Source organism: Epinephelus fuscoguttatus, linkage group LG5, assembly GCF_011397635.1.
Source record: "Epinephelus fuscoguttatus linkage group LG5, E.fuscoguttatus.final_Chr_v1".
Classification (NCBI taxonomy): domain Eukaryota; kingdom Metazoa; phylum Chordata; class Actinopteri; order Perciformes; family Serranidae; genus Epinephelus; species Epinephelus fuscoguttatus.
In genome coordinates, this window is record NC_064756.1 from 26,786,536 (window position 1) to 26,811,381 (window position 24,846).

General features: G+C 43.3%; 1 protein-coding gene across 1 annotated transcript; it reads left to right on the forward strand.

The window, feature by feature from the left end:
• The first annotated feature begins 448 nt into the window (after positions 1-448).
• LOC125888775 (mediator of RNA polymerase II transcription subunit 13-like) lies at positions 449-24,109 on the forward strand. Its single transcript, XM_049576363.1, has 30 exons — positions 449-1,331; positions 2,084-2,318; positions 3,441-3,609; positions 5,955-6,100; positions 6,564-6,761; positions 7,660-7,854; positions 7,971-8,127; positions 8,225-8,332; positions 8,417-9,133; positions 9,244-9,460; positions 10,552-10,579; positions 10,696-10,817; positions 10,979-11,069; positions 11,154-11,350; positions 11,441-11,640; positions 13,527-14,416; positions 14,537-14,704; positions 14,826-15,049; positions 15,172-15,367; positions 15,462-15,840; positions 17,841-18,057; positions 19,217-19,408; positions 19,538-19,761; positions 19,882-20,024; positions 20,118-20,276; positions 20,378-20,560; positions 21,550-21,695; positions 22,085-22,249; positions 22,957-23,057; positions 23,149-24,109. Exons 1-30 carry the CDS (start codon positions 1,266-1,268, stop codon positions 23,279-23,281), a joined length of 6,366 nt encoding a protein of 2,121 aa, XP_049432320.1. The 5' UTR covers positions 449-1,265; the 3' UTR covers positions 23,282-24,109.
• The last annotated feature ends 737 nt before the right edge of the window (positions 24,110-24,846 follow it).

Here is a 24,846-nt window from a genome sequence, read left to right on the forward strand (position 1 = left end):
GCACACTGCAGCTGAGATTCATATGATCAACCTATTAGCCTAATAAATACCGCTGGGATCAATGACGTCCCCATCTTTGTCTGCAAAACCTGACCTAAATAACTTCATATCTGCAGCATAATTCAGTGCACAAGCAAAAAAGGCTCAGCCAGGCGATATAATTTACCTCTTATTGATATTTATAATTATGCATATTAGTGCAAAAACACAAATTCCACCACTTAATGAATATTAAAATGATATATCTCAGTTTGACATAGCAGTCACATGCAGCAGATGTTGCACAGTGAAACATGTTTAGTAACAGACATCACTGAGGAGTGACCACTGACTGTATGACAGATGCACTGGAGCTCTCATCTTGTAAACTGTGAAGTCATGGAGCTACTTGAAGACGGATGACGCCCCCATTACCACAAATTGGCCAATAGGAGTTGAGAGGCAGAGTTGTCCTCCTGGCCGCCATTAAAGAATTCAATCCATGAACTGAAATAATGGAAATCTGCAGGACCTATGGATCAGACAGAGGAAAGTAGCCGATGAGTAGTGTCGCCAGTTTGGCATTTTATCCGTTTTAAGAGTAGTTGTACTATGACGGAGCACTGTGATGGTTTTAGCGAAAAGGAGGGCGGTGTAGCTAATTGTTTTATTTAGCTAGCAAGCTAGCGCTGGAGCTCTGGTATGTTAGCTTTTGTGCTAGCAGGCTAGGAGAGATCAGGGGGAGGGGAGAGTTCCTTTGCTTTGAAATTGTTTCAGATCAGCTAGCTGGCATTAGCATTAGCACAGCAGGGACTAAGCTTTTGGAGTGAAGTTTTTTTTTAGTTTTCGAGCTCGTATTTTTTTATTGCGCATCTAACTTTTCTCGTGTTTGATTTAACGTTAGTCTGTCCGGGTCATGTTAACGTTGACTGTTTGACGTTGAGGTAATGTAGCAAGCAAGCTTTGCGGCTAACCAGATCAGACAATACATTTCAAATAGGATTGATGAATCGAATAGCTAGAAGCTTACAGTTGACGCTATCTGGCTGCCTGTCTAACGTTAGCTTAGCCACCGGGCTAGTGGTGGCTAGCGCCGGTTAGAAGTTGTCTGGTTGAGTAGCGGTAACGTTAGCCGTAGCTGTAGCTGTAGCTAGCAAGTTGGTCAGCGCTTTAACGGGGACAACTACAACTGAGCACCGCTTCGCCAGCGAGTTAACTACATCAGCTATTGCCCCCGACGGTGATTGAGACAATGGACTTTAACGTTACAACCACGCAGTGAAAGGATGAGTTCGTGCTTTGTACCAAACGGGGCCAGTTTGGAGGACTGCCACTCCAACCTCTTCTGCCTGGTAAGACTCTCTATGCTCTCTGCGCTAGCTAGCGTTAGCTGTGGTGCTGAGAGGCCAGAAAGCCATTTTGGCTAATCAGGCAACAAGCTCTGTAACGTCAGTTGCAGACTGGCGTGAAGGCATCGGGCCTGCAACTTGCAAATCGTGATCCAGCTAACTTTCATAGTAGACAGCACATACTGCAGAGTAACTATATTAAAGAGTTGCTCATGAATAGTGTGTTTACACTGCACTGGTTACAGAAATACACAACTAGCATTACATTAGTTATATGATCATACCAACAGGTAAATTATTAAAACCTGTCAAAACATTTTATTTTACTTAACTTAAAGTGACGCTGAAATATCACAATATACATGTTGGGAGATAACCCACATTATTACTGTTATAAATAAGACAAGCTTATCTGATTTTAGACTGGTGGCAGTGGTGTGCCACTAGTTGTTAATAACTGCTGAGTAAATGGCTGTGTGACAGTTATGTTTTCAGGAATGACTTTGCTGTCACATGTTCAAATATTGCAAAACTTCACAAGACTTCAGCAAGTCTCAGATTCCAAGTAATTCATTCAAAGCACTTTTCAGTATGACAGCACTCTGTAGCTTCTCATCCCCATGTGTGTGTGTGTGTGTGTGTGTGTGTGTGTGTGTGTGTGTGTGTAAGGGAAGAAACATGCACGTACACTCACAACTGATGGTTAGCTTCATGATGTGCAGCTATACTCACTTTGTTCTTCTCTTTCTTCCCAGGCTGATTTGACTGGAATAAAATGGCGGCGTTTTGTGTGGCAAGGACCCACCTCTTCGCCCATCCTTTTCCCCGTGACCGAGGAGGACCCTATCTTGTGTAGTTTCAGCCGATGCTTGGCAGCAGATGTGCTGAGCGTGTGGAGAAGGCACCACACCCCCGGGCGCAGAGAGCTCTGGCTTTTCTGGTGGGGGGATGACCCCAGTTTCGCCGAGCTTATCCACAATGAGCTCTCGAGTAAGTGCATGCAACATCTCCATGTTCATCAGAAGTGCGTACACTGAAAATATATTTAGTTCCCCAGTGTAAATAGTAACAACATTTGTGTATTTACATACAATCTAAGCAGTTAAGTGCTTGGAAATTGGCACCACTATAAGAAAAACTAAAATTCAAGAGTGTAGCAGTTGTTGCTATTTACAGAACTTTCTAAAGCTGCAGGCAAAATTGGTCCTGTTTTTTGGAGACGCTGCTCACGTTGAAACATGCTCAGTGTTTGACGACGATGCCAACCTTTCTAATCTGCGGTGGCGGAGTTGAATGTTAATGATACAAAGTCTGATGATAATAAGTTGTGATAGCCAAACTGATTTGTGGCTAACCAGTCTTTTAAAGTCTCTAAAGCCTTGTGGAATCCACTGGCTCTCAGCCACAGAGGTATTGGCTCGTGTGGTAGCATAAGAGCAAGGTTTTGTGCATCAGAGTCACCTGACACAGTCTTGATTTTGGATGAAGGGCTTGTTCCAGCTTTTTTGAATCTTCATATCTGCGTAACAGCTCCCCTTGGGGGCTGCCACACTGACCAGGTATTCTGTCCCCTGTCTCAAGGAGGGTCAGGTGTAACCGGAAAGCAACACAGATTTGGCATTACAGAGACAGACAGAGCAGCATTTTCACAGATGAACTGCAGCTTTAATTTGGACTTGGGAACTTACATTTAATAATCATTATGAAGTATGGCTCTTGAAACATTGTTGATCAGAGTAGAAGTCAGATGGGTGGGTTTAATTTCTTTTCACAATAAGGTTTCACTTTGTATGAACACAAAAGTAAATTTTCTGTCACACAAGTCGTTCATGTTAACACTGAAGGGGCTGTATTCTCTTATTTTGGATCATGTTGCTGTATAATATCCAGTAAAATGAACTTTGAAATGTTTTTCATATGATCAAATTCAGGTATTACTCACGCTTCAGGTTTTACTGTGGTCAGTTGTTTACAACTCGAACTAACTCCCCCTCTTTTGGTCAGACATATTTACCGCACCACCATGTACAATTAACAAGAGGCTGTTTTCTTTGTCAGTCAGAAAAGATTTTTGTTCAAAGTATCCAATTAAATGTATCTGCCTTTTTCCAGGTGAGGAGGACGGTGAGTGGGAGAGTGGCCTGTCCTACGAGTGTCGAACGCTCTTGTTCAAAGCCATCCACAACCTGTTGGAGCGGTGTCTCATGAACCGCGGCTTTGTTCGTATTGGCAAGTGGTTTGTTAAGCCATACCAGAAGGAGGAGAAGACCATTAATAAGAGGTATGTCCCGCTTCCCAATAGCAGACAACGGAGTTATATGACGTGCCGTAAATTGTCAAATTGCAGCCCAGACTCCACTAACTGTCGGACTCAACTAACTGTCGGGTCACAAGTTATAGCTGGGGCTGCGTTCTGTTTGAAACAGTGGGAACTGCCTGCATCTCTGTCTGTTGTGTTGGTACAAAAATAAGGTTATGCCATACTTGTCTATCTGTTGAAATAATGTTCTCACTCACTGATTGAATTGAATTCTGACTGATTCTACTGTTGTCATTGTTAAGCTGCAATTAATAGATCTCAATTTTAATATGAACATGCTGACATTATTTTAAGGAGGTGGAAAAATTGTTGAAAGTTAGAAAACCTATTCAGAAGTCAGAAAAGAGGTCAGCTGAGTTAGTGACAGCAGTGTCGTTGCTGTTAACACATGTAGCAATAGCAAAGGTCCTTTTCCACCTACATCATAAAAGTCCAGCTTACATGTACCGTACACTTTGTTCATTACACAAAAGAAGCAGCACAAATGCTAAAGATAAGCATGATGTCATGAATTGTTGTTGTGCTGAAGGGCTGAACAAGACCTAGTGTTTGGTATCGGAGTATTAGTAAAGATGCAGCATGTGGGGGTTGGCTGTTACAGTTGTCTTTGTGAAGTGTGACTTCATTTGTTTGGCACAGTGTTTGCATGCAACTTTTTTATGTTTGTTCAAGACACCTTCAAGATAAATGAGTGTGTACGTGCACGTGCTGCAGTTTGGAGAGCCTCACTGGGCAGATGTCTTCAATGAGAGTTGTGCTTTAAACTTCCCATAACAATTCCTGGCCTCTGACAGCTTCTAATTGTTAAAATTCCCTTTTGGGATTCAACTGGAGAGATGGTGCTTGCAGCTGTATTGTTCCAACTCCGTGGTTATACGCTGATAGCTATTTAAGGGAATGAGACATCATCTTCTTATAAGAGAAATGGCTTGAACAAATACACACACAGGGCTTTCCTTAAGCAGTGTAACCATGACACTAGACTGTTGACTGCATATCTGCTGCTCTGATTAACTTCTATACGATTGAGTACACGCTGGGTGCTCCGAGGTCAGTTGTAACTCATATTATTAAAGCGTGTACAGCTTGATTCGTGTTGCTTTGAGTCAGCAGGAACATTTGTATTCCTGGAATTAAATCAGATGTAATAATGATTTTGATGGAGTATGACAGGATTATAACAGTTTTCTAATTACATCATCAGCCTGACACATTTTCCGGCTAGTTTCATCCAGCATGTTGCATAATTTCTATATCAGTTTAGACTTTCCTAAGGTAATGGTAGAACACTTCAGAGGAATGTATAATATCCTCACTTTTCCCAGCTGCGAGGTAAAACTGGTCTGTGTACAAGTGTATGTCTTTACCTCCTGCACATAAGGGTGGTGACATAGATTTAGCGTCCCCCTTGCATTTGAATGAGGGGGCTGGTGTATCCTGGAGTTCCCTGACAAGCTAATTTGAGTCTCTGTTTTTTTGGCTGTGTAGATCCAAACTGACTTGTGTTTGATGCACAGCCCTTTGGCTCACTTCCCCTTGGCAGCTTTGTCAATGAGAGTTTTAGCAGCTATATAAAAGAGCTATTGGTATAGAACAGGAGGCGGTCTCCTGCTCGTTGGTGTTTAGCTTCTGTTTCTACATAAAGATGTCTAAAAGTGTGTGTTGAGGCAGCACCTCTAACAGAAGAGTCTGGCAGTCTCGCTGTCGCCTGCCCTCTCTGGCTGGTAAACAGGGCAGTCTTTGGAAAATGCTGAGTGTGCACTGTGGTTTTACAGCAACCGTGTCAACAAGTACTATTTTAGTGCATTTAGCCGCCTGGCCTTCCAGAAGTAGTCAGAAAATAAATATGAATATTGTTTTAACATTTCAGGACTATAATAATCTCCCATGCTTATTTTTGACTCATATTTTAGCCTGTGCATTGCGATAAAGTTTGATAAAGTTAGTGTGTTAGAGCCGACTGTGTGTTATGTGCCGATTGAAAGCATGAGCAAGCCTTATGGGAGCAACAGTTGTCGCCTGAAAGCATGATATGGATCAAAGTGCCCAGCCAAATATGCAAGGAATTGTACTCCTCGCAGCTTCTTTACCTTTTTCACTCCTCCCTTGAGTCATTCTTTCACAATGAGTGATGGAGAGTACAATAGCCTCAATAACCTGCAGGGGTTTACATTAGCTTTTTAGTGCCGACTGCAAAGTGGAGCTTTAGTCAGGTGTGTTTCAACTTAGTGGTGTGGTTATGCCTGGGGACAAATCTCTCTAAACACTACAATGCATTTGCATTGCATCTTTGACTCACCCTGCAGCGAGCACCTGTCTTGTGCATTCACCTTCTTCGTGCACGGCGACAGCAACGTGTGCACGAGTGTGGAGATCGCTCAACATCAGCCTCTTCAGCGACTGAGTGAGGAGCATCTCAGCCTCGCCCAGCAGAGCTCCAGCCCTTTGCAAGGTAGAAACTCATGCAGTGTGCACAATGTTCAAGAAAAATTGTGTGTGTATTATATCAACGAAAGAAATATTTGTCAATTAACGCAAGACAGTTGGAATTTATTTTTCACATACCACTTCTAGATAGCACAAACACCACACAGAAATTAGATATAATTTAGCGTGCATAAATATTGTGACCAGGGTTGCACAATTAATCTAAATCACAACACGGCCAATTGCAATATACAAATCACAGGAGCTGCAATTTTTTGATAAAGGTAAAATGTGTCACAGCATGACAATGTGCCTGTTTGGTGTAGACCCCAGCAAAAAAAAAAAAAAAAATTCTCAGTGAGATGAAACGAAAAAAAATCCATTCCCACTAAAATTGCAACTCGTATTGCAATCACAATATCTGTGAAAACAACTGCAATATGATATTTGTCATGCAGCCTTAATTGTGACTCCTCTCTGCCCTCCAGTCATCCTGAGCCCATACGGCTTGAACGGGACCCTCACTGGTCAGGCTTTTAAGATGTCAGACCACCCCACCCAGAAGCTCATCGAAGAGTGGAGGCAGTTTTATCCCATCAGCCCAAATCCCAAGGAGGTCCAGGAAGACAAGATGGAGGACACGGACTGGGAGGATGACTCTCTGGCAGCTGTGGAGGTCCTCGTCGGTAAGACATTATAATGTTTAAATAAGAGGTTGAGTGTTCTTGTGCTGAAGTCTGAGTTGGGTCTGAGTTGCACAGACAGGGAAGGAAAGTTCAAATGGTTTGAGAAGCTGATTTTGGTAATGTCATGGGAATTGCTGACAAATGATGTATAGTATCTTACAAAGGGCTGCCCCCTTGAAAGTCAGAAGTTCAGATCATCACTCTGCGATTTCTCAGTTGACACAGATTCTTCAGTATACATCTGGGGACACTCTGGTCCTCAGATTTAGCTGCAGAGTGAGCAATTGCTCCTCGCTGTCACACTGCTCTTGGGTACAGAAAGCTGTGGTTCAGACCCCAGGGTGCGTCTGTGTGAGATGGGACAGCTGCCCAGAGGAAGAAAGTTATTGCCCGGTCAGGCTCAGAGATAAGGTTATCATTTGCCTTCTGTTTAGAAGTAGTTCAGTACAGCTCACCGCAACTTAATAGAGTACAGTCTCTGGCTCTTTGTGATATCTCATGTCGGCAAAAAATTATGTGGTTAGCACAGTATATATTAGCTCAGAGGACTAACTTGGCTTGTTTACATTACGTGAACTTTGCTGTCCCACTGAACCTCTTCAGACTCTCAAACTGGAATGTTACATGGAAAAAAAGGGGGCAAATAGTCGAATGTTTTTATTTAACAGCCAAATTAGATTGGACTGACGTAATTCTTAGTCAGGGACAGCCCTTATCTTAAAATTATAAGCAGTACCTTATCCTTGAATGACAGGATGGACTGGAGATTAATGCATAGGTGCAAATAGAGCCTGTAAAGGTAGGAAAGTCTCACTGTTGCCCCCCTCAGCTGACCATGCCTGTTTGATTCTAAGCAATATTATTTTGAAATAAACAAAATGTGTTTGTTTGCTTGCAGCGGGAGTGAGGATGGTTTACCCTTCCTGCCTGGTGCTTCTCCCCCTGTCGGACCTCCCTGCTGTGGTCCCTCAGGGCTCAGCCAACACCTCAGGAAGCCTGTGTGGTGCTCAGCAGGGCCAGGCTGCTCACAGAGATCCTGCCATGTCCTCCGTCACTCTGACTCCTCCAACATCACCGGAGGAGGCTCACACTGGTAAGACATGGAGTTGCATAATGACCAGAATTGAACACATTTACCAGCCTTTATTTCTGAGAGGCTCTGCATAATAACAGTATTGCACTTGCATTTTCTTTTGTCTTCCCTCACAGATTATCAGCCTGCCCAGAGGTGGCTCAAGTTGTCCTCTGCATCAGATGGCTACAGCTCTAACAACACTCTTCACGGGGGTAAAATCCCTCGCAGGCTGGCCAGCCAGATGGTGGAGTCTGTGTGGCAGGAGTATAACATTAACCGTACAGGGAACAAGTATGTTTAGTGTCATCTCTTCCTCAAAATTTGCATTGCCAGTCAAAGATGTGCCTCCATGCGGACTGATTAAATGTCAATCTGCTCTTTTTATTAGGAGGAAGTTTACTACCTTGACCAACGGGACCTGTGAGGAGGAGGCGGACAAAACTGGACTTTGGGATTTTGTGGAGTGTACTCACAGGCCACATTGCAGCTGCTCGAGGTATGATAAATGGAATACATTCACAAGTGACTGTAGATGTCTATTCACATTTTTTGAAAGAATCATTTGTGTTTTTCCACACAGACATAAGAATCAGAAACAGCGATCCAGCAGCACCTCAGGACACCCACCTTCATCAGGCCAACCTGCGCAGCCGGCCCCCAAACACAAGCTGGGCGAGAAGCTGGAAAAGGGGGAGAAGCAGCAGAAGAGGCCGCAAACGCCTTTTCACCACCGCAACTCTGTGAGCGAGGAGCAGTCCCTGGAGCCACAGACCCAGAGGCTCTGTTTAAGATCACAGGAGGAGGGCTCGTATCCCAGCCTGCACCATGTGGACACAGTGCCCTCCAAAGCCCCCACGTTGCACACACACGGCCCCCCCGCAGACCTCGTCGGATCTCCACCTCCCCCTCCTCTCAGCCCACATCCCTGTGATCATGTAGAGGGCGACATGACTCCAGGTGGCATAAAAAACTCATCTACGCCCATTCACCAACCGTTCTACCCGCCGTCGGTGGAGCCCTGTCTGCTGCCACAGAAGGGCTCATCTGAGGAGCCTCAGCTGGAGAACATGCCTATGCCTCTGCCCTTCCCCGCCGCCTACAGTGAAACCTTAGAACCCACCATCTTCGTGGGTTCAGCCATCAACCCCAATGAAGACTCCACCCACAACCCTTGGAAGTATTTTAACCTGCCCAGGAAGAAGGCCTCCAACTTTGTGACGCCCTTGCTACCTGTGGATAAAATACGAGAAGATTCTGGGGGAGGTGGCGGAACAGAAAGTGTAGTGTCTGTCACTGAGTAAGTGTCGAATCACTCATCCTCAGCAGCATGAAAACAAATGTAACTGTTATTTTAAACAGCACGTTTGCATCTGTCTGAGCATCTCCACACTATTTCTTTTTTCTCAGGTTGATGTCAGGCTCCACACAGCCCCTCAAGGTGTCCCAGGAGCTGGTGAAGACCTACGCTCAGCGGAGAAACAGCCATCTTGCCTCCGCCACAGGAGATGGAGAACACAGCGAGGAGCCAGACCCTTACGCCTTCGTAGAGGGAGACGAGGAGTTCAGCTTCACCGAGAAGAAGGACAAGCCTGGATCGGAGAGAGAGGGCAACAAGAAACACAAGGTGGGTCGAGATCACGATATATCACAGGAAGTCATGCTAAAATCTGCTTCTGTTTCCTGGGCAAGGACAGACTGGAACCTGAGATTTTCCATTTATATGTGCTTGTATGAAAAAGTTAATTGGACTTTATTAGTGTATTGGCACTGACCAGAATGCGTTGTATCAAAAGTCAGATGGTGCCGGTCAGATGGTCTTGTTTACATACTCCTGCAAACATTTACTGAGATTATAGTTTAGCCAGTTTCAGACTTTTTCTTCAACTACATTTCTCGTAAACCTGCTCTTTTGGACAGCATTTAACATTTAAGAAATTTGGCTTCTTTTGTCAATAGAAAAAGAAAACAGTTTTGTAGAATAGGAATCTTTATATTCCTCAAACTATTGAGATACTGATTCTCTGAATATCTGTAGTATCTCACTAGTATTGAAAGGATTTCCAGTCACTTCCCAGCTGCACCAGGATATTTCTTGAAGATAACAAAATCCAGGTTTGCATGCAGCGTAGCGGTTACACAGACAGAAAAAAACGAACCCGACCCGAATCTGAGACAGTTATAACCGAGTCTGGTCTGACCCCGACAGACTTTATGATTTTTAAGTCCAAATCCGACCCGAGCCCAACGCAGTTTGATACCTGACATAGATATTGTTATCATGGTTACAGCTTGTCTGTTTACCGTGAGCGGAGCCTGTGTTGCGTTCAGCATGCAACAAATGTGTTATGTCATCACTTTAAGAATAAGCTTGATATCGGGGCGTCAGTGGCTTGGTGGTGGAGCGGGCGCCCCATGTGCAGGGCTGTTGCCGCAGCGGCCCGGGTTCGAATCCGGCCTGTGGCCCTTTGCTGCGTGTCGCTCCCTCTCTCTCTCTCCCCCCTTCACACTTGTCTGTCCTGTCAATTGAGGGCTTGGAAATGCCCAAAAAATATCTTTAAAAAAAAAAAAAAAAAGAATAAGCTTGATATCCAGAGACTTGTATGTAAGTACAATAGGTGCAGTTACCCAATACATTTACTTTGTATGAAATGATTTAATATGGTCGTCCCAGAACATTACAATAATTCCTATGATCGTTTTCCTTTTTTCACCCAGGTGGACGAAGGAAGTGGAACAGCGGACGGTAAGAATGTCTTCACTACATTCGTTTGGCCCCTAGGTTTGACATTTAATTAAATTTAATATTTGGAGTTTTGCATCTTATTCAAGGTCTCCTCTCTAATTTGTTTTGCGGTGCAGATGGTCAGGGTCCGTCGGGCAGTAAACCTTCAGCCTCCACCAGCCTTATCCATGAGAACGACTTGGCTGTGTCCTACAGCGACCTGGATAAAATCTTCAATTCGGATGAAGATGAGCTAGCGGTAAGAGCTTCAATGTATTGAATGAACATGTTAGCGCCAAAGTACTTCTTACTGAAGTGTTCTGAAATGTTCAGACACTGCTGCTGATGTTGGCGTGTAAAGCCTGTTGAAACATGAAAATGGAAGATGTATTGAATGTATAGTTTTCCCTGTTCACACAGCCTGGATCCAAAAGAGCAGGAGTTGGTACAGAGGACAAGTTTGGCTGTAAAGACACCAAAGCAACCACGTTGGATCCCCTGTCTTGCATAAGTAAGGACACTGAGCTTCAGGTAATCATTGTAGCTCTTACACACATGTTCTTTCAAGAGAAGTAATCACGTCTTATTTCTGTAGGCTCAGCAGACCTGCACCAGATGTTTCCCACCCCACCCTCCCTGGAGCAGCAGGGTTACTCTCCCATGAACTCGGGCAGTAAGGATAGCCTGGAAGCAGGGGCAGGCCTCACCCTGTTGGATGGCAGCCAGCTGAACAGCCACTTCAAGATGGAGGTGGAGGAGGGATTCTGCAGCCCAAAGCCATCAGAAATAAAGGTATGTCATGTCACACACCTGCCAAGTATGAAGCTAGTGGAATAACTAGCTATGTCAGTGCTCTTTACCTTTTTCCTCTCTCTCTTTTAGGACTTCTCCTTCGTATACAAGCCTGAGGCATGCCAGTTGTTAATTGGCTGTTCAATGTACGCACCCCTGAAGATGCTACCCAGCCAGTGTCTGCTGCCTGTCAAACTGCCAGAAGACTGTGTGTACACGCCCAGCTGGACCATGGGCAAAATGGAGCTGATACCCCCGGTGACAAATGTCAACCTCCTCACCAAAGACAGGTTAGTGTGTGTAGCATTAACAGTACTGTCAGAGATGTGGGGAAGGGGACCATTTGGGGATGAGCTCATAACTAAATTTATTGCAAGCACCACTTTATAGATGCATCTTTTCTTTCTGTTAATTAACATGTATATTGTTTGACAACAACATATTAACATACATATTCCTATAACAGCAACTAGGTTTGAAACTTCATGCTGTGATGGTACAGAGAATTTAGCCACAAATGTTAACATGGCATTCAGTTGCAGATGCAGCAGAGATCTACGGATGCACATTAAATGATGTAAAATAACCAGTGGCTTTGAGTTGCTAGACAGACAAGAAAAAAGGATATTTAGCTTGTACCTTTGGAACCTTCGGGCATGGTACCTAGACCCTAGGTCTGTTGAGCGTTTCCACCGCAAATAGTACTGTTAAATGTGGGCGAGGTTGTTGTCACTCACTGCTCCGTCCAGCACTCACTGTATTTCTTTATTTCAAGTGACAAAGATGAAAGTCTGTGCCTCTTTATTTTCAGAACAAAATACAACAGGCTGCAGTTAGAGTCTCTCTCCATGGGGTATTTAAAAATAGTGGGTTTGTGCATTTAGTCCTTCTCAGGCAAGCTTGGGGGTTTAGTGTTGTCCACCGAGTGAGGATTAGAATATGTGCCGTTCACACAACCCAGCCGAAATTAATATATATATATATATATATATAATATATATGCTATATATATATGCTTGAAAATCCACTCATTACTAAAAGTATGTGTCATACAAAAACCTAAGTGATGCTCAAAGTTGTCACATGGAATATTTAAAGTGTGTTGATTGATTAACATCTGAGTGCTAGGGACCCCAACAGAAGGGGGACCAAAAATGGCAACGGTGCGGAACGGTTCCATTGGTACCATCCACAACTTTTCACAGTGGAAATGGAAAACAAAGCGTATCGAACTGCTCGTTGGAAACAGGGCTTATTTATGTCATTTTAACCAATTACAAACTTTGAAAAGTGTTTTGTTTACCTTTTGAAAATTAGTTTGAGCTGAAAAGAAATCTGTCGAAATAAATAGTTTGTTTAGGAAATAGAGGACAACTAAAATAAACAGAAAAAACACTTTATTTTAAGAACCTTTTGATTTTAAACACAGAACCACCTCAGAATGTGATTTTAGACAGCATGCCGGCATCCGGGAAGTAAAAGAGGCATGGCATGTAACAGAATAGTGTCTGCCTCTGCTGTGACATGTAACACAAGCCTCTGCAGCGCTTTATAAACAATAACAATGACATAGTGTGGCAGGGCAGTAACAATCATTTACTGTCTTTGTTATATGGCAGCTGATATTGTCATATGCTTGGAGAGTGAGCTCCTGAACCTCATTGGTTTCCCCGATTGTAGACATTTTCTGCCACTGTCTTTTTTTTTTTTTTTCTTTTTTTTTTTCTTTCTTTTTTGGAGTTAGCTGCTGACTTCCACCAGCTGCTTTTTAAATCTCCCAGTGATGGGTCAAATTTATCACACAAAATCAAAACGTCACACCCGTCCATCCATGGTCTCGTCCTGCTGGCTGTCCCCTTTACACAGATGTCAATTCAGCACTGTTACTACCGTCCACAGCTAGCTTAAAGGCGAGGCAACTCTGTCCCTCAATTCTGCAATCAGCTTTTTATAAAGAATGGTGATGTGGAACAATGGTGCAAAATTCCTGCCTTGAACAGGCTGTACAAGGGGCTTCAGTCTGTTAGATGATGAGATGAGATGTTCAGTTGAGATGTTTAATGTCAACAAGCCATTACAAATCATACTGAATATCGGCCAAAATCTTAAATCCAGTTTAAAAAACTGATATATCTGAAAAATAGCATTTTAATGGTTGCATATTTTTCTGTTACAGTAATGTCCCCAGTGTGGAGCCAGACTACAGCCAGACCTACACCCCTCAGACCCACACGCCCTTCATGTCCAGCAGTGCTCCTCCAAGCAACAGTGGCACGGGCATCCTGCCCTCCCCAGCCACACCACGGTTCTCCGTGCCCACGCCTCGCACTCCACGGACTCCACGGACTCCCCGCGGCCCATCGAGTGTCCAAGGCTCGCTCAAGTACGACAACTCTGACCTTTACTCCCCCGCCTCCACTGCCTCCACCTGTCGACCACTCAGCTCCGTTGAGCCGGCTACCGTACCTTCCATCCCCGAGGCTCACAGTCTCTATGTCACTCTCATTCTCTCCGAGTCAGTCATGAACCTCTTCAAGGACTGCAACTTTGACAGTTGCTGCGTGTGCGTTTGCAACATGAACATCAGAGGAGCAGATGTAGGCGTGTACCTCAAGGACAACGGTGAGGCCCAGTACCCCTGCACTTGTGGCTTCAGCGCCGTCACCAATCGACGCTTCGGCCAGTCAGCCGGGCTGTTTTTGGAGGACGAGCTGGACGTGGTGGTACGGGGCTCAGACGCCAGTCGGGACACTGAGCGGTGTTTCGAAGAGCTGAGAGCTTCCACAGTGCACAAGGCCGGCAGCTTGACAGAGAAACCTCCAGATGAGCTAATCCTGTTGCTGCAGGACCAGTGCACCAACCCATTCGCCCCGATGGCAGGCGTGGAGTACCCCAAGCAGGGCTCAGCACCCAGTTCATTTCTGAGGGTGGAGGAGAGAGACTGTTATAATGACTGCTACATGGCACTGGAGCACGGCAGGCAGTTCATGGACAATATGTCAGGAGGCAAAGTAGATGAAACACTAGTGAAAAGCACCTGTCTTCATCAGTGGCCAAAATGCAAATGTATGTAAATTTCTGTCACCATTTGTTCCTATTACAAGCTTATTTCCCCCATATTTAAAACATTTCCAGCCTCAAATGTGGTTAAGTTAAGACTTCTTGTCTTTGTTTTTCCTCTTGTAGCAGCAGACATGAGCAAGCTTTTCTCTCAGGATGTCCTGCGGGTGTTGTTGTCCCTGCAGCCTGTGCTGCAGGACACCATTCAGAAGAAGAGGAGTGTGCGCTCCTGGGGCGTTCAAGGACCGCTCACTTGGCAACAGTTCCACAAGATGGCTGGGAGGGGATCATATGGTACGTGGAGAGTCCTTGCACCTCCAACAGATTTAGAGATCTATTTTTGGAATCTTGTGATGGTTGATCATGTGACTGTTGCAAAAGACAAAGCTGAACCTTTGTCCTCGTTTCACTCCAGGTACAGATGAGTCTCCTGAGCCTCTGCCCATCCCCACCTTTCTGGTTGGCTATGAGTATGATTTTGTGGTGCTGTCTCCTTTTGGGTTGCCCTACTGGGAGAAGCTTCTCCTGGATCCTTTTGGATCCCAGAGAGATGTGGGATATGTCGTCATCTGCCCAGAAAATGAAGCTCTGCTACGCGGAGCAAAGACGTTCTTCAAAGATCTTAGTGCTATGTATGAGGTACGCACCTGGCAGGATCAAACCTTTCTTTCTTGTACTGACATGCCCCACAAAAACAGTTTCATGTTCTCACGAAATGATTCACACTTTTATTTTCACATTGACTCCCTTTTTGTCGACAGGCATGCCAGCTTGGGCAACACAGGCCCATCTGTAAGAGTCACCCAGAGGGCGTATTGAAGGTCGGCACCACAGAAGGCAGAAACATGACAGAGCAGCCCCTTAGCGACTGGTTCCTTAAGATGGCTGCCAGAGAGGGAAACAATGAAGCCTTTAATAAGCTCAAACTCTTTGCTCAAGTGTGCCGCTATGATCTAGGTAACATCTATTATGTTTAAAAAATCCAAATCTGATAAGGTTACATGGTTTGTAAAATGATAACAGATTATTTTCCTCTTGTCACATCTTACAGCTCCCTACCTGTCAGAACAGTCTTTGGATGGCTCTCTACTCTCCCAGCGCAGCGCTGTCGTGGCCTCTTCCTCCTCCCAGACCTCCAGCTCTTCCAGCACCTCCTCAGGACCCCAGAGCACCAACACTACCAGCTCCAGCACCAGCTCTGCCCAGCCTGTCCAGGTCAACAGCACCCCTCCCTCCTCCTCCTCAGGCTCCCAGACTATCGGGGGAATGGCCTCAGCCAAGCCAAGCTCCTACTCGCCGTTTGGGACGGCAGGCTTGCAGGGCAGCACGTCCCAGAATGGACCCCAGTCAAACCCACAGGGTGCGGGAGGGCTGGCAGAAAATGGACCCTCAGCCAACCAGCAGCAAGGGCCCACTGAGACGCCAGAGAGGTACGTTACCACATAATAACAATGTTGCAAAGTGCTTCACAATAAAAACAACGACAAAGCTACAAATCATGTTCAAGATATAACAGGATAACACAGTATAAATAACAGTAAATACTGTGAGTTGAGAAAAAGCCAAACTATAAAAATGAGTTTAAGAAGAGATTAATAAAAGGTCCAGATGGCAAAAGCTCGGCGAGATTTTGGAACCATTATTGGAGCCTTGCTGGAGGATCATAAGCAACAATCAGGCTCATGGGGAGTGAGCAGATCATAGATATGGGTAGAAACCTGACTATTCAAGGCTTTAAAAACAAGCAGTATAATCTTAAAATTAATTCTAAAACTCACAGTAACCAGTGAAGGGCTGCAATTCTCAGTGTGTTGTTGTTATTGATGGTTGTTGCCACTCCTGGCAAGCATGTTTTAGATGATGTAACAGTTGTTACTGACAAAGCTGTAGCTCCTTTAACCATTAGAGAAATTTAGTTTATGGGTATTCTCTTATTTTACTCATGAAACGTTGAACATCTCAGTAATTTTTAGAGATGTACCAATACCACTTTTTCCTTCCTGATACCGATTCCAATCCCTGAACCTTATGTATCTGCCGATACCGAGTACCGATCCGATACCAGCGCGTAAAATAAAAATGGATGGGATATGAATTATTGTATGTCTCAACTCCTAAAATTCTGTGTAAAATATTAAGAAATAAATACATAATAGTAGAATGAATACCATAAAACCTTTATTATTATTATTATTATTATTATTATTATTATTATCCAGTGTTGACACAGATCAAGACACAGGTTAAAGTGCAGGCACACAATTTGGTAAAGACATTTTGAAGGCTACAGTAGAATGCTTTTTAAACTCTGCTCCGTTTCGTTTGCCTGTAGCGTGTGTATGCATAATGACATGAGGCATAACGTGGTATCGGATTGGTCATAGGCTGTACTCGCCGATAACGCGATATCGCATTTTAGGCAGTATCAGAGGCATTTCCGATACTGGTATTGGTATCGGTACAACTCTAGTAGTCTAGAGTCTAGTAGTCAACTCTAGTAATTTTGTAATAATTTAGTCAAACCTAGCTGAACCAGAGCTGGCAGGCACGTTCTCATTCAGTGGACTCATAACATTAAAAGTATGCTATCTTAATTTTTATCTTTTGAAGTTGTGACAGACACTGTAGTCTAGCAAACTGTTATGCATGCATATCATCCAGTGTCACATGTCTACAGGGCTGCAACTAATCAGGATTAATCTGTTTGATTAATCTGGTTTTTTTTCTTGATTAATTGATGTTGTTTTGTCTTTAAAATGCAAGAAAATGATGAAAAATGTTGATCAGTGTTTCCCAAAGCCCAAGATGACATCCTCAGATTGTCTTGTTTTGTCCACAACCCAAAGATTTCAGTTTACTGTCACAGAGGAGTAGAGAAAACAAAAAAAATCACTTTTAACAATCTGTCATCAGAGAATTTTTTTTTTTAATATTCAAAAGGATTATTAAATTAGTTGCTGATTAATTGAATAGTCAACAGCTAATCAATTACTCATTGCAGCTTTTCATGTTTACATACAGAACATAATGTATTGCAACAGAGCACTGTCTGTATGTTGTGGAGTTCAGGTGGTACTGCGAGACATCAGACACTTACTTACCAAACTGACCTGTCAGCAACCTTTTTTTTTTTTTTTTTTTTTTTTTTAAAGTAACCGATACAGTTATGTCTTGTGTAGATTATTTTAAACTCCTCTGCATGTCTACTGTGAGTGAAGACACTACACTGTGTATTGTGTAATCAAGCACAGGTGACACTGAAAGGACAATGTGACATAGAATTTTGTTACTTAATTCTTTTCATATTTTGTCATAAAATTGTTTCTAAACACACATTTTAGTTTTTTGGCCAACACACACACACCGCTGCTCCTCCTCCTTTTCTGTTGGTCATATAGTCATACTAATTATGTGTCACTTTTGTCAACAGCACAATGGAGAGAGACAAAGTTGGGAAGCCAACAGACGGAGAGTCCCACGCTGTGTCTTACCCACCTGCCATCGTGGTGTATATCATCGACCCCTTCAGCTACGAAGACGCAGACAGAGAGGTCCACTCCAGCGCCTACACACTGGGCCTGCTGCGCTGCTACATAGAGATGCTCCAGTTCCTACCTGCTCGCATCAGAAACGCTGTCTCAGTACAGGTACGGACCAGCATCACAGTCTCAGTGTTTGATGTCATAATTGAGTGCGTCACAGTATTACTATATGGACATGTTAAGATCACAGTTAGTTATCTTTCTCAGAGGAATCTGCTGATGAGCTGTGATTGATGTCATCAATGGTTTAACTAATTTGCTCCCACTTGTCAGTCGAGTCACAACAGAGCAGGTTACCAGCAGGCACAGAGGGAGGTGAGAAGGAGTAGGGGACTCATTAACAGACACTAATAGAGGTGGTAACTGCCACACCTGTGATACAGTGACACAAGATTGCATCAACATGCCAGAGGGGATTTTGAAACACCAGAGGTGTGAATGTGCTAATGGTTTCAGTATTAGTCTTTAGTGCCGCAGTGGTAGAACAGAGCAGCGTGTCACTGCCTGTTTTCAGATGAAGTGTCAGAATATGATAGGTATTAAATAACTGAGATTGATTTCACCTAAAACTGGCAAAAGATACATATAATAATACCCAGTTATCACAACATACTTGTGACACCTCTGCTGTCCTTTGTTTTAAGCATTGCTCCAGTTAGAACGGTTTCCTCTCTGTGCACCCTCCGTGCTTTTCCCACTAAGTATTAATAAGCCAGTTTGCAGGTTAGATTATTTAGCGATTCACAATATGGTGGTACATGTGCTGCACTGTTGTTAATTATGTCCCCCGTGTAAAGGGCAGTTTATTCATGAATAACAAAACACAAAAATGTAACTGCTTGGATGAAGCCAAACATCCTCATTGCACCCAGACTAACAAATACAAAACACTGGAACATGAAGTTATGTTTTCACAAACCATTGCCATTTTGCATTTTATTCTGAGTTTAATAAAGAACTGTTTCTACTAGTGCCAGTTAGTTACTTTGCAAGAATGACTGGGTATTGCTTTGTACATGACAAAAGGTTAAGGTATACGTCATTGATGCCACCCAGAATTTTTCCAAAGCAAACTAACCACTACGACTGGAAACATAAATGTTAGCAAAGAGCAATCAGTGATGTTTACAAACCAGATGACATACAAAAATCCTGACTGAAAACAGAACACATTCAAAAGTTAGTTGCACTAGAGCAGAAAAGCAAAAGAAAAGTGTTATCACAACTCTATCTAAAGTACCACTGTTGTTTCCTTTCTTGTCAGATTGTTCCCTGCCAGTATCTGCTGCAGCCGGTGCGCAGCGGAGAGCGTCACCTCTACGGCCAGCACCTCAAGTCGCTGGCCTTCTCAGTTTTCACTCAGTGTCGTCGGCCTCTGCCCAACTCCACCAACTTCAAGGCTCTCACAGGCTTTGGCCCTGGTCTTGCCATCGACATGGCACTCAAGAACCCTGAGGTAACTGCCACTCTGGCTGCATATCTGAAACTGATGTGGCTTCTGGTGAAGGAAGTCAGCCCACACAGAGTCTGGCATTGTGTCATCTGTTGTCTGGCTTTTAAACTGACAAGTTTTCCCTCTTTGCAGAGGCCTGAGTGTTTGCGTCTGTACACGCCGCCCTTCATTCTGGCTCCGGTGAAAGACAAGCAGACGGAGCTTGGGGAGACGTTTGGCGAGGCCTCCCAGAAGTACAATGTCCTGTTTGTCGGATACTGTCTGTCCCATGACCAGCGCTGGCTGCTGGCCTCCTGCACAGACCAGCACGGAGAACTGCTGGAGACCTGCATCATTAGTATTGATGTACCCAACAGGTACGTGCACTCAAGTACAGAAAAAAACATGCATCAGTGGTATAGGATCAATAGTTTAGTTATTGATTAGATCGTGTGTGTGTGTGTGTATTTAAAGTACATGTGTTATGTCTGTTACAGGGCTCGCAGGAAAAAGGGCTCAGCCAGGCGAGTGGGTTTGCAGAAGCTGTGGGAATGGTGTCTCGGCTTGGTGCAGGTGACGTCACTGCCGTGGAGAGTGGTCATTGGGCGGCTTGGTAGAATGGGCCATGGCGAGCTGAGAGGTACACACACACACCCGCAGCGTCAGGAGAACATGAAGGTTATTTACATACACAAACACACACTAATGAGCTCTTATCTCGTCCCTGTTTCAGACTGGAGTATCCTGCTGAGCAGGAGGAACTTGCAGTCTCTCAGCAAACGTCTGAAGGAGACATGTCGGCTGTGTGGCATCTCTGCTGCTGACACTCCTAGCATCCTTAGCGCCTGTCTGGTTGCCATGGAGCCCCAGGGTTCCTTTGTCATCATGCCAGGTAAGAAAAAAAAACAGAGTAAATATGGTTTATGGTACGTGGCAAAGCTTGAGAACCCACCGACTTGACTCCAACTCTGATGATCCGTCTCGTCTCTGCAGATTCGGTATCAACAGGTTCAGTGTTCGGTCGCAGCACCACACTCAACATGCAGACGTCACAGCTGAGCACTCCTCAGGACACATCCTGCACGCACATCCTGGTGTTTCCCACCTCAGCCATGGTGCAGGTCAACACTAACACTTCAGAGCCCATTGACATCAACTTCAATCCCATAAATCCTGGTACGTTCTTTAGCTGACAGCACCTCATCAGAAATGCATCACTTTGTCTTCTTGCTTGTCATTAAGAGATGCTCAATCATGAATATGGCATAATGTTTAAAGGAATGCTTCACCCTCCAGATGACCATATTGTTTATCAGTTACTCACCCCGTGTTGCGTTGAATTTGTGAAGAAAACTTTTCTCGCATGCCTCAGTTGAATGAAGAATCCAAAAACTGGGAAAATTCTTGATAAGTTGAATTTATAGGCGACATGTTTAAAAATAGCAAAACTATATAAAAACATCTGTTTGTAAAGTCTCACACAACTCGTGCAGTATAATCCAAGTCTCATTTATCCAGTCATAGGCTCATCACTTCCCAAACAGACAGCTCAGTCTGACAGGGAACTGAACAGAAAGTGAAATTTTCTGATCTATGCTCTTTTTAAAGCCAGACCCCCTTGAGAAAAGCGGTAATTTTACCTCGCTGAACACGGGAGCTGCTGGTCTACCACTGCCTCGATCAGTTAGTTAGTTTATGTTACTGTGTGACTGTGGTGTTTAAAGAGTAAGCTTGAATTCACCAAAGTCACACAGTAACACTATCTAACTAACTGATGGAAGCTGCGGTGGACCAGCAGCTCCCGTGTACAGCAAGGTAAAATAACTGTTTTTGTCAATAGAGTCTGGCTTTGAAGAGAATATAGATGCTTCACTTTCCTTTCAGTTCCCAACAGAAAGAGCTGTCAGTTTGCGAAGCACTGAGAATACAACTCTATAAATGACACTTAGATAATACAAATGTTAAATCTTTGACTTCAATTCTTCAAGAATTTTCTTCTTTTTCTATTCTTCACTATGAAGGCATGCAAGGAAAAAAAGTTGTCTTTATGAATTTAACGTTACATGAGTAAATGATATACAAATGGTCATCTGAGAGGTAAAGTATCCATTTAAGTTGAACCACAAACAAACGCTGAGCTCTTTGCATGTTGTTCTTCTCTGCAGATGGATCTGATGGAATGGGCATCTTTGACCTGTTTGACAACGACATGGTAGATCCAGACCTCATCAACATCCTGCCCAACTCCCCCACAACTTCGCCTGTTCACTCTCCAGGCTCCCACTACCACCAGGGGGGAGATGGAAGCAAGGTCTGTCACCCTTTAATAACTTCACAATAAAACAGAAGTCAGTTTTAAGTGTTTATTACAGACCATAAAGATTATTTACCTGCAAGCCTGCTATGACGAAGAAGCGAGACACGTGTCAGTGTTTATACAGTTTTGTCTCGTCAGTTCTGTAGATTTTTTTAACCCTCACAGATAAAGAAGCACAGTTTATAGTCAAAATGTATTGTCTTTATTCTTCCATCACCTACTGAGATAAATGATATGCTCAAATAACGAGCTACCTGCCCTGAGCTCACTATATCATAACCTCACAGTGACTCTCAGTTTTAGGAACGTGGCCAGAAAGAGAAAATCTCCATCTCACAATTAATATTGCTCTGGTCATTAACTTCATCAATGTTGTCTTGCAGGGTCAGAGTGCAGACCGTATGGAGTCCCACGAGGAGGCTCTGAACATCCTGCAGCAGCCGATGGCTCTGGGCTACTTCGTCTCCACAGCCAAGGCTGGACCACTGCCTGACTGGTTCTGGTCAGCCTGCCCTCAAGCCCAGAACCAGTGCCCACTCTTCCTCAAGGTACAGCCGCACTAGAAACTTTGAAGTCAGTCACATCTAAGTAGAGCTACAACTACACTTATGTTCACCATAGATTCATTGGCTGATTGTTTCTGTTTTACACTTTCCTAAAGCCAAATGTGACATCATAAAGGCTCAGTGTGTAGGATTAAGGGGGATATATTTGCAGAAATGGAACATAATGTAATATGAACTTTATCTTAAATGTATTATCACCTGAAAATAAGGAGTGTTGTATTTTCTTTTCCTTAGAATGAGCTGTATATATCTACATGGGGAGCAGGTTTTTTGTCTATGAGCTGTTATTTGTAACGTGAAAGTGCTTTATTCAGTGTTTGTACTAGTTTAAATCAGGGGGTCTGTTTGTTTTGGAGAAGAAGAGATAATTTGGATAAGTTGGTTCCTGGTAAAAACCTCCTGAACAATGAACACTGTGGAAATCTTAGCACACGGGAGAAGTTTCAGCTGGTTGCAGTCTGCAATTCTCACTTCTAGATGCCCCAAATTCCACACACCGCTTCTTTAAAATGTCCAAAACCCAAAGATATTTTCTCTTGACAAGCAGGAAGCAGAGAATCTTTGGTATTTTTGCTTGACATGTGATTATTAAAATCTTTATTAAATCATTTAAATACTGTCTGTATCTCTGAAAAGCGCAAGTAGATCTAAATACTTTGAATTAATTTGTCCTGTGTCGTTTTTGCCAGGCCTCTCTGCACCTGCACGTGTCTTCTGTCCAATCAGACGAGCTTCTGCACAGTAAACACTCCCATCCCCTGGACTCCAACCACACCTCTGATGTGCTCAGGTAGGCTGCTCAGATCAGAAGAGTCTGTACAGTTATAGGAATTGATGTTGGATGTGTAATAACATTGCTGTTTTTGCCCTCTGCATGATAGATTTGTTCTAGAGCAATACAACGCCCTCTCCTGGTTGACATGCGACCCTGCAACCCAGGACCGACGCTCCTGTCTGCCCGTTCACTTTGTGGTGCTCACCCAGATGTACAACTTTATCATGAACATGCTCTGAACTCTTTAACGGGATCAAACTGCTGAGGTTCGATTGGATGGCTTGCTTAGTCAAATCATGGATTTCCTACTACGAAGTATCGTCAACACTCAAAGGACCTCACACTCCATCAGGGTAAATGTGGAGGAAGCATCTCTCCTCCTCTTCCCCGGTGTATCTCACACAACACTGACTGACTGACTGACTTCAAGTTTCCAATCAATCAATCAATCAATCAATCAGATGCCAAGAATCCATTTTAGCATTTTGGAAGATCAAGGGACGTTTCATAAAGGAGAATAAATTGTCTTTTTAATGACTGTAGATTGCAATCTATGAAATTTTATCTTAATGAAATGCCTGCATATATTATTTATTGTAAGTTTTTAAATGTGGAATTTTTAATGCTTAATATCTTTTATATATTACAAATCCAAGAGGGTGTGTACATCTCACTGTAAAGGAATTGGTTTAAAAAGTGTAATTTTCTCAATTACAACATGGAAAAACCTGTTCAAGTGAATTTGCTGTAGATTGCTTTTAGAATATTATTTTTTCAAAGGGTACAGACCTTTTTATTGCCATGCTGTAAAAATGAAGTAAAAGCTGGCCTGGGCATTTGTGTCCCACCCAATGAGTGGATGAGACTTACCTCTCTGTCTGCTTTGGCTCCAGAGTCTCTCGCACAGTAACTCAATGAGCTCTGAAGAGAAATTAAAAGGTACATTGTCAGATTATATATTTTATATAACAGATTTAGGTAATTGTGTGTGTATATGTGTACATATAATTGTGTGCCGCTACTGATGGTGCAGCTTCTGTTTTAGGAATAAAGTGCGTCTACCTTAACCTCTCTGCTCTTGTTGACTTGTATTTGATGTGTGAAGAGCTTTGGTTTTATAAATATTTCCCCCTTTTAAATGTCTACTGTGTAGTATTTAGTGGCATCCAGTGGTGAGGTTGCAACATTGCAACCCACTGAAACTTCTCGTGTGCCAAGTCTGTAGAAGAACTATGGTGGCTGATGCGAATGGCCCTAGAACCAGTGTTTGATTTTTCCGTGGAAGAGGATTAATTCCATATGTAGATATACCGGCTCATTCCGAGGCAAAGAAAATGCAGTTCTCATTTTTGGGTCATTATAAATAAATGAAACATAGTTATAAATATTCAATTTCTGACAATAAATCCTACTTAATCTCACACATTGGACCTTTAAAAGAACACTCAAGGAATTCAGTATTGCACTTCCATAAAGAGATTTAAGTGAGTGATCAAAATCAACAAAGGAAAGAACAAGATATCCTAAATTTTATGGTTCAGACTCTTCCCATAATGCAACTTGGTATAATGAATTCAGTGATGGAAGAAGTATTGAGATCGTTGCAGGATATATGAACAAGTCCTGAAGTTTTTCTGTAATTCATGAGTCAAAACTTTGAGTATAACATTCTATTTTTTTTAAGTAATTAAAAAGCCATACCTATGGATATAAAAGTTCATTATATGGCACGTTATAAAAATAATAAAAAAGTAACAGTATAGTATGTCACAAAAATGCCAAACATTGTATAATACAGTATGTC

Excerpts from the sequence above, each read along its gene's own strand:
- LOC125888775 (XM_049576363.1), top strand. The coding sequence starts at position 1,266 with ATGAGTTCGTGCTTTGTACCAAACGGGGCCAGTTTGGAGGACTGCCAC. Across the intron at positions 7,855-7,970 it reads ACCGGAGGAGGCTCACACTG|ATTATCAGCCTGCCCAGAGG; the intron begins GTAAGACATGGA and ends CTTCCCTCACAG. Across the intron at positions 9,134-9,243 it reads AGTGTAGTGTCTGTCACTGA|GTTGATGTCAGGCTCCACAC; the intron begins GTAAGTGTCGAA and ends CTTTTTTCTCAG.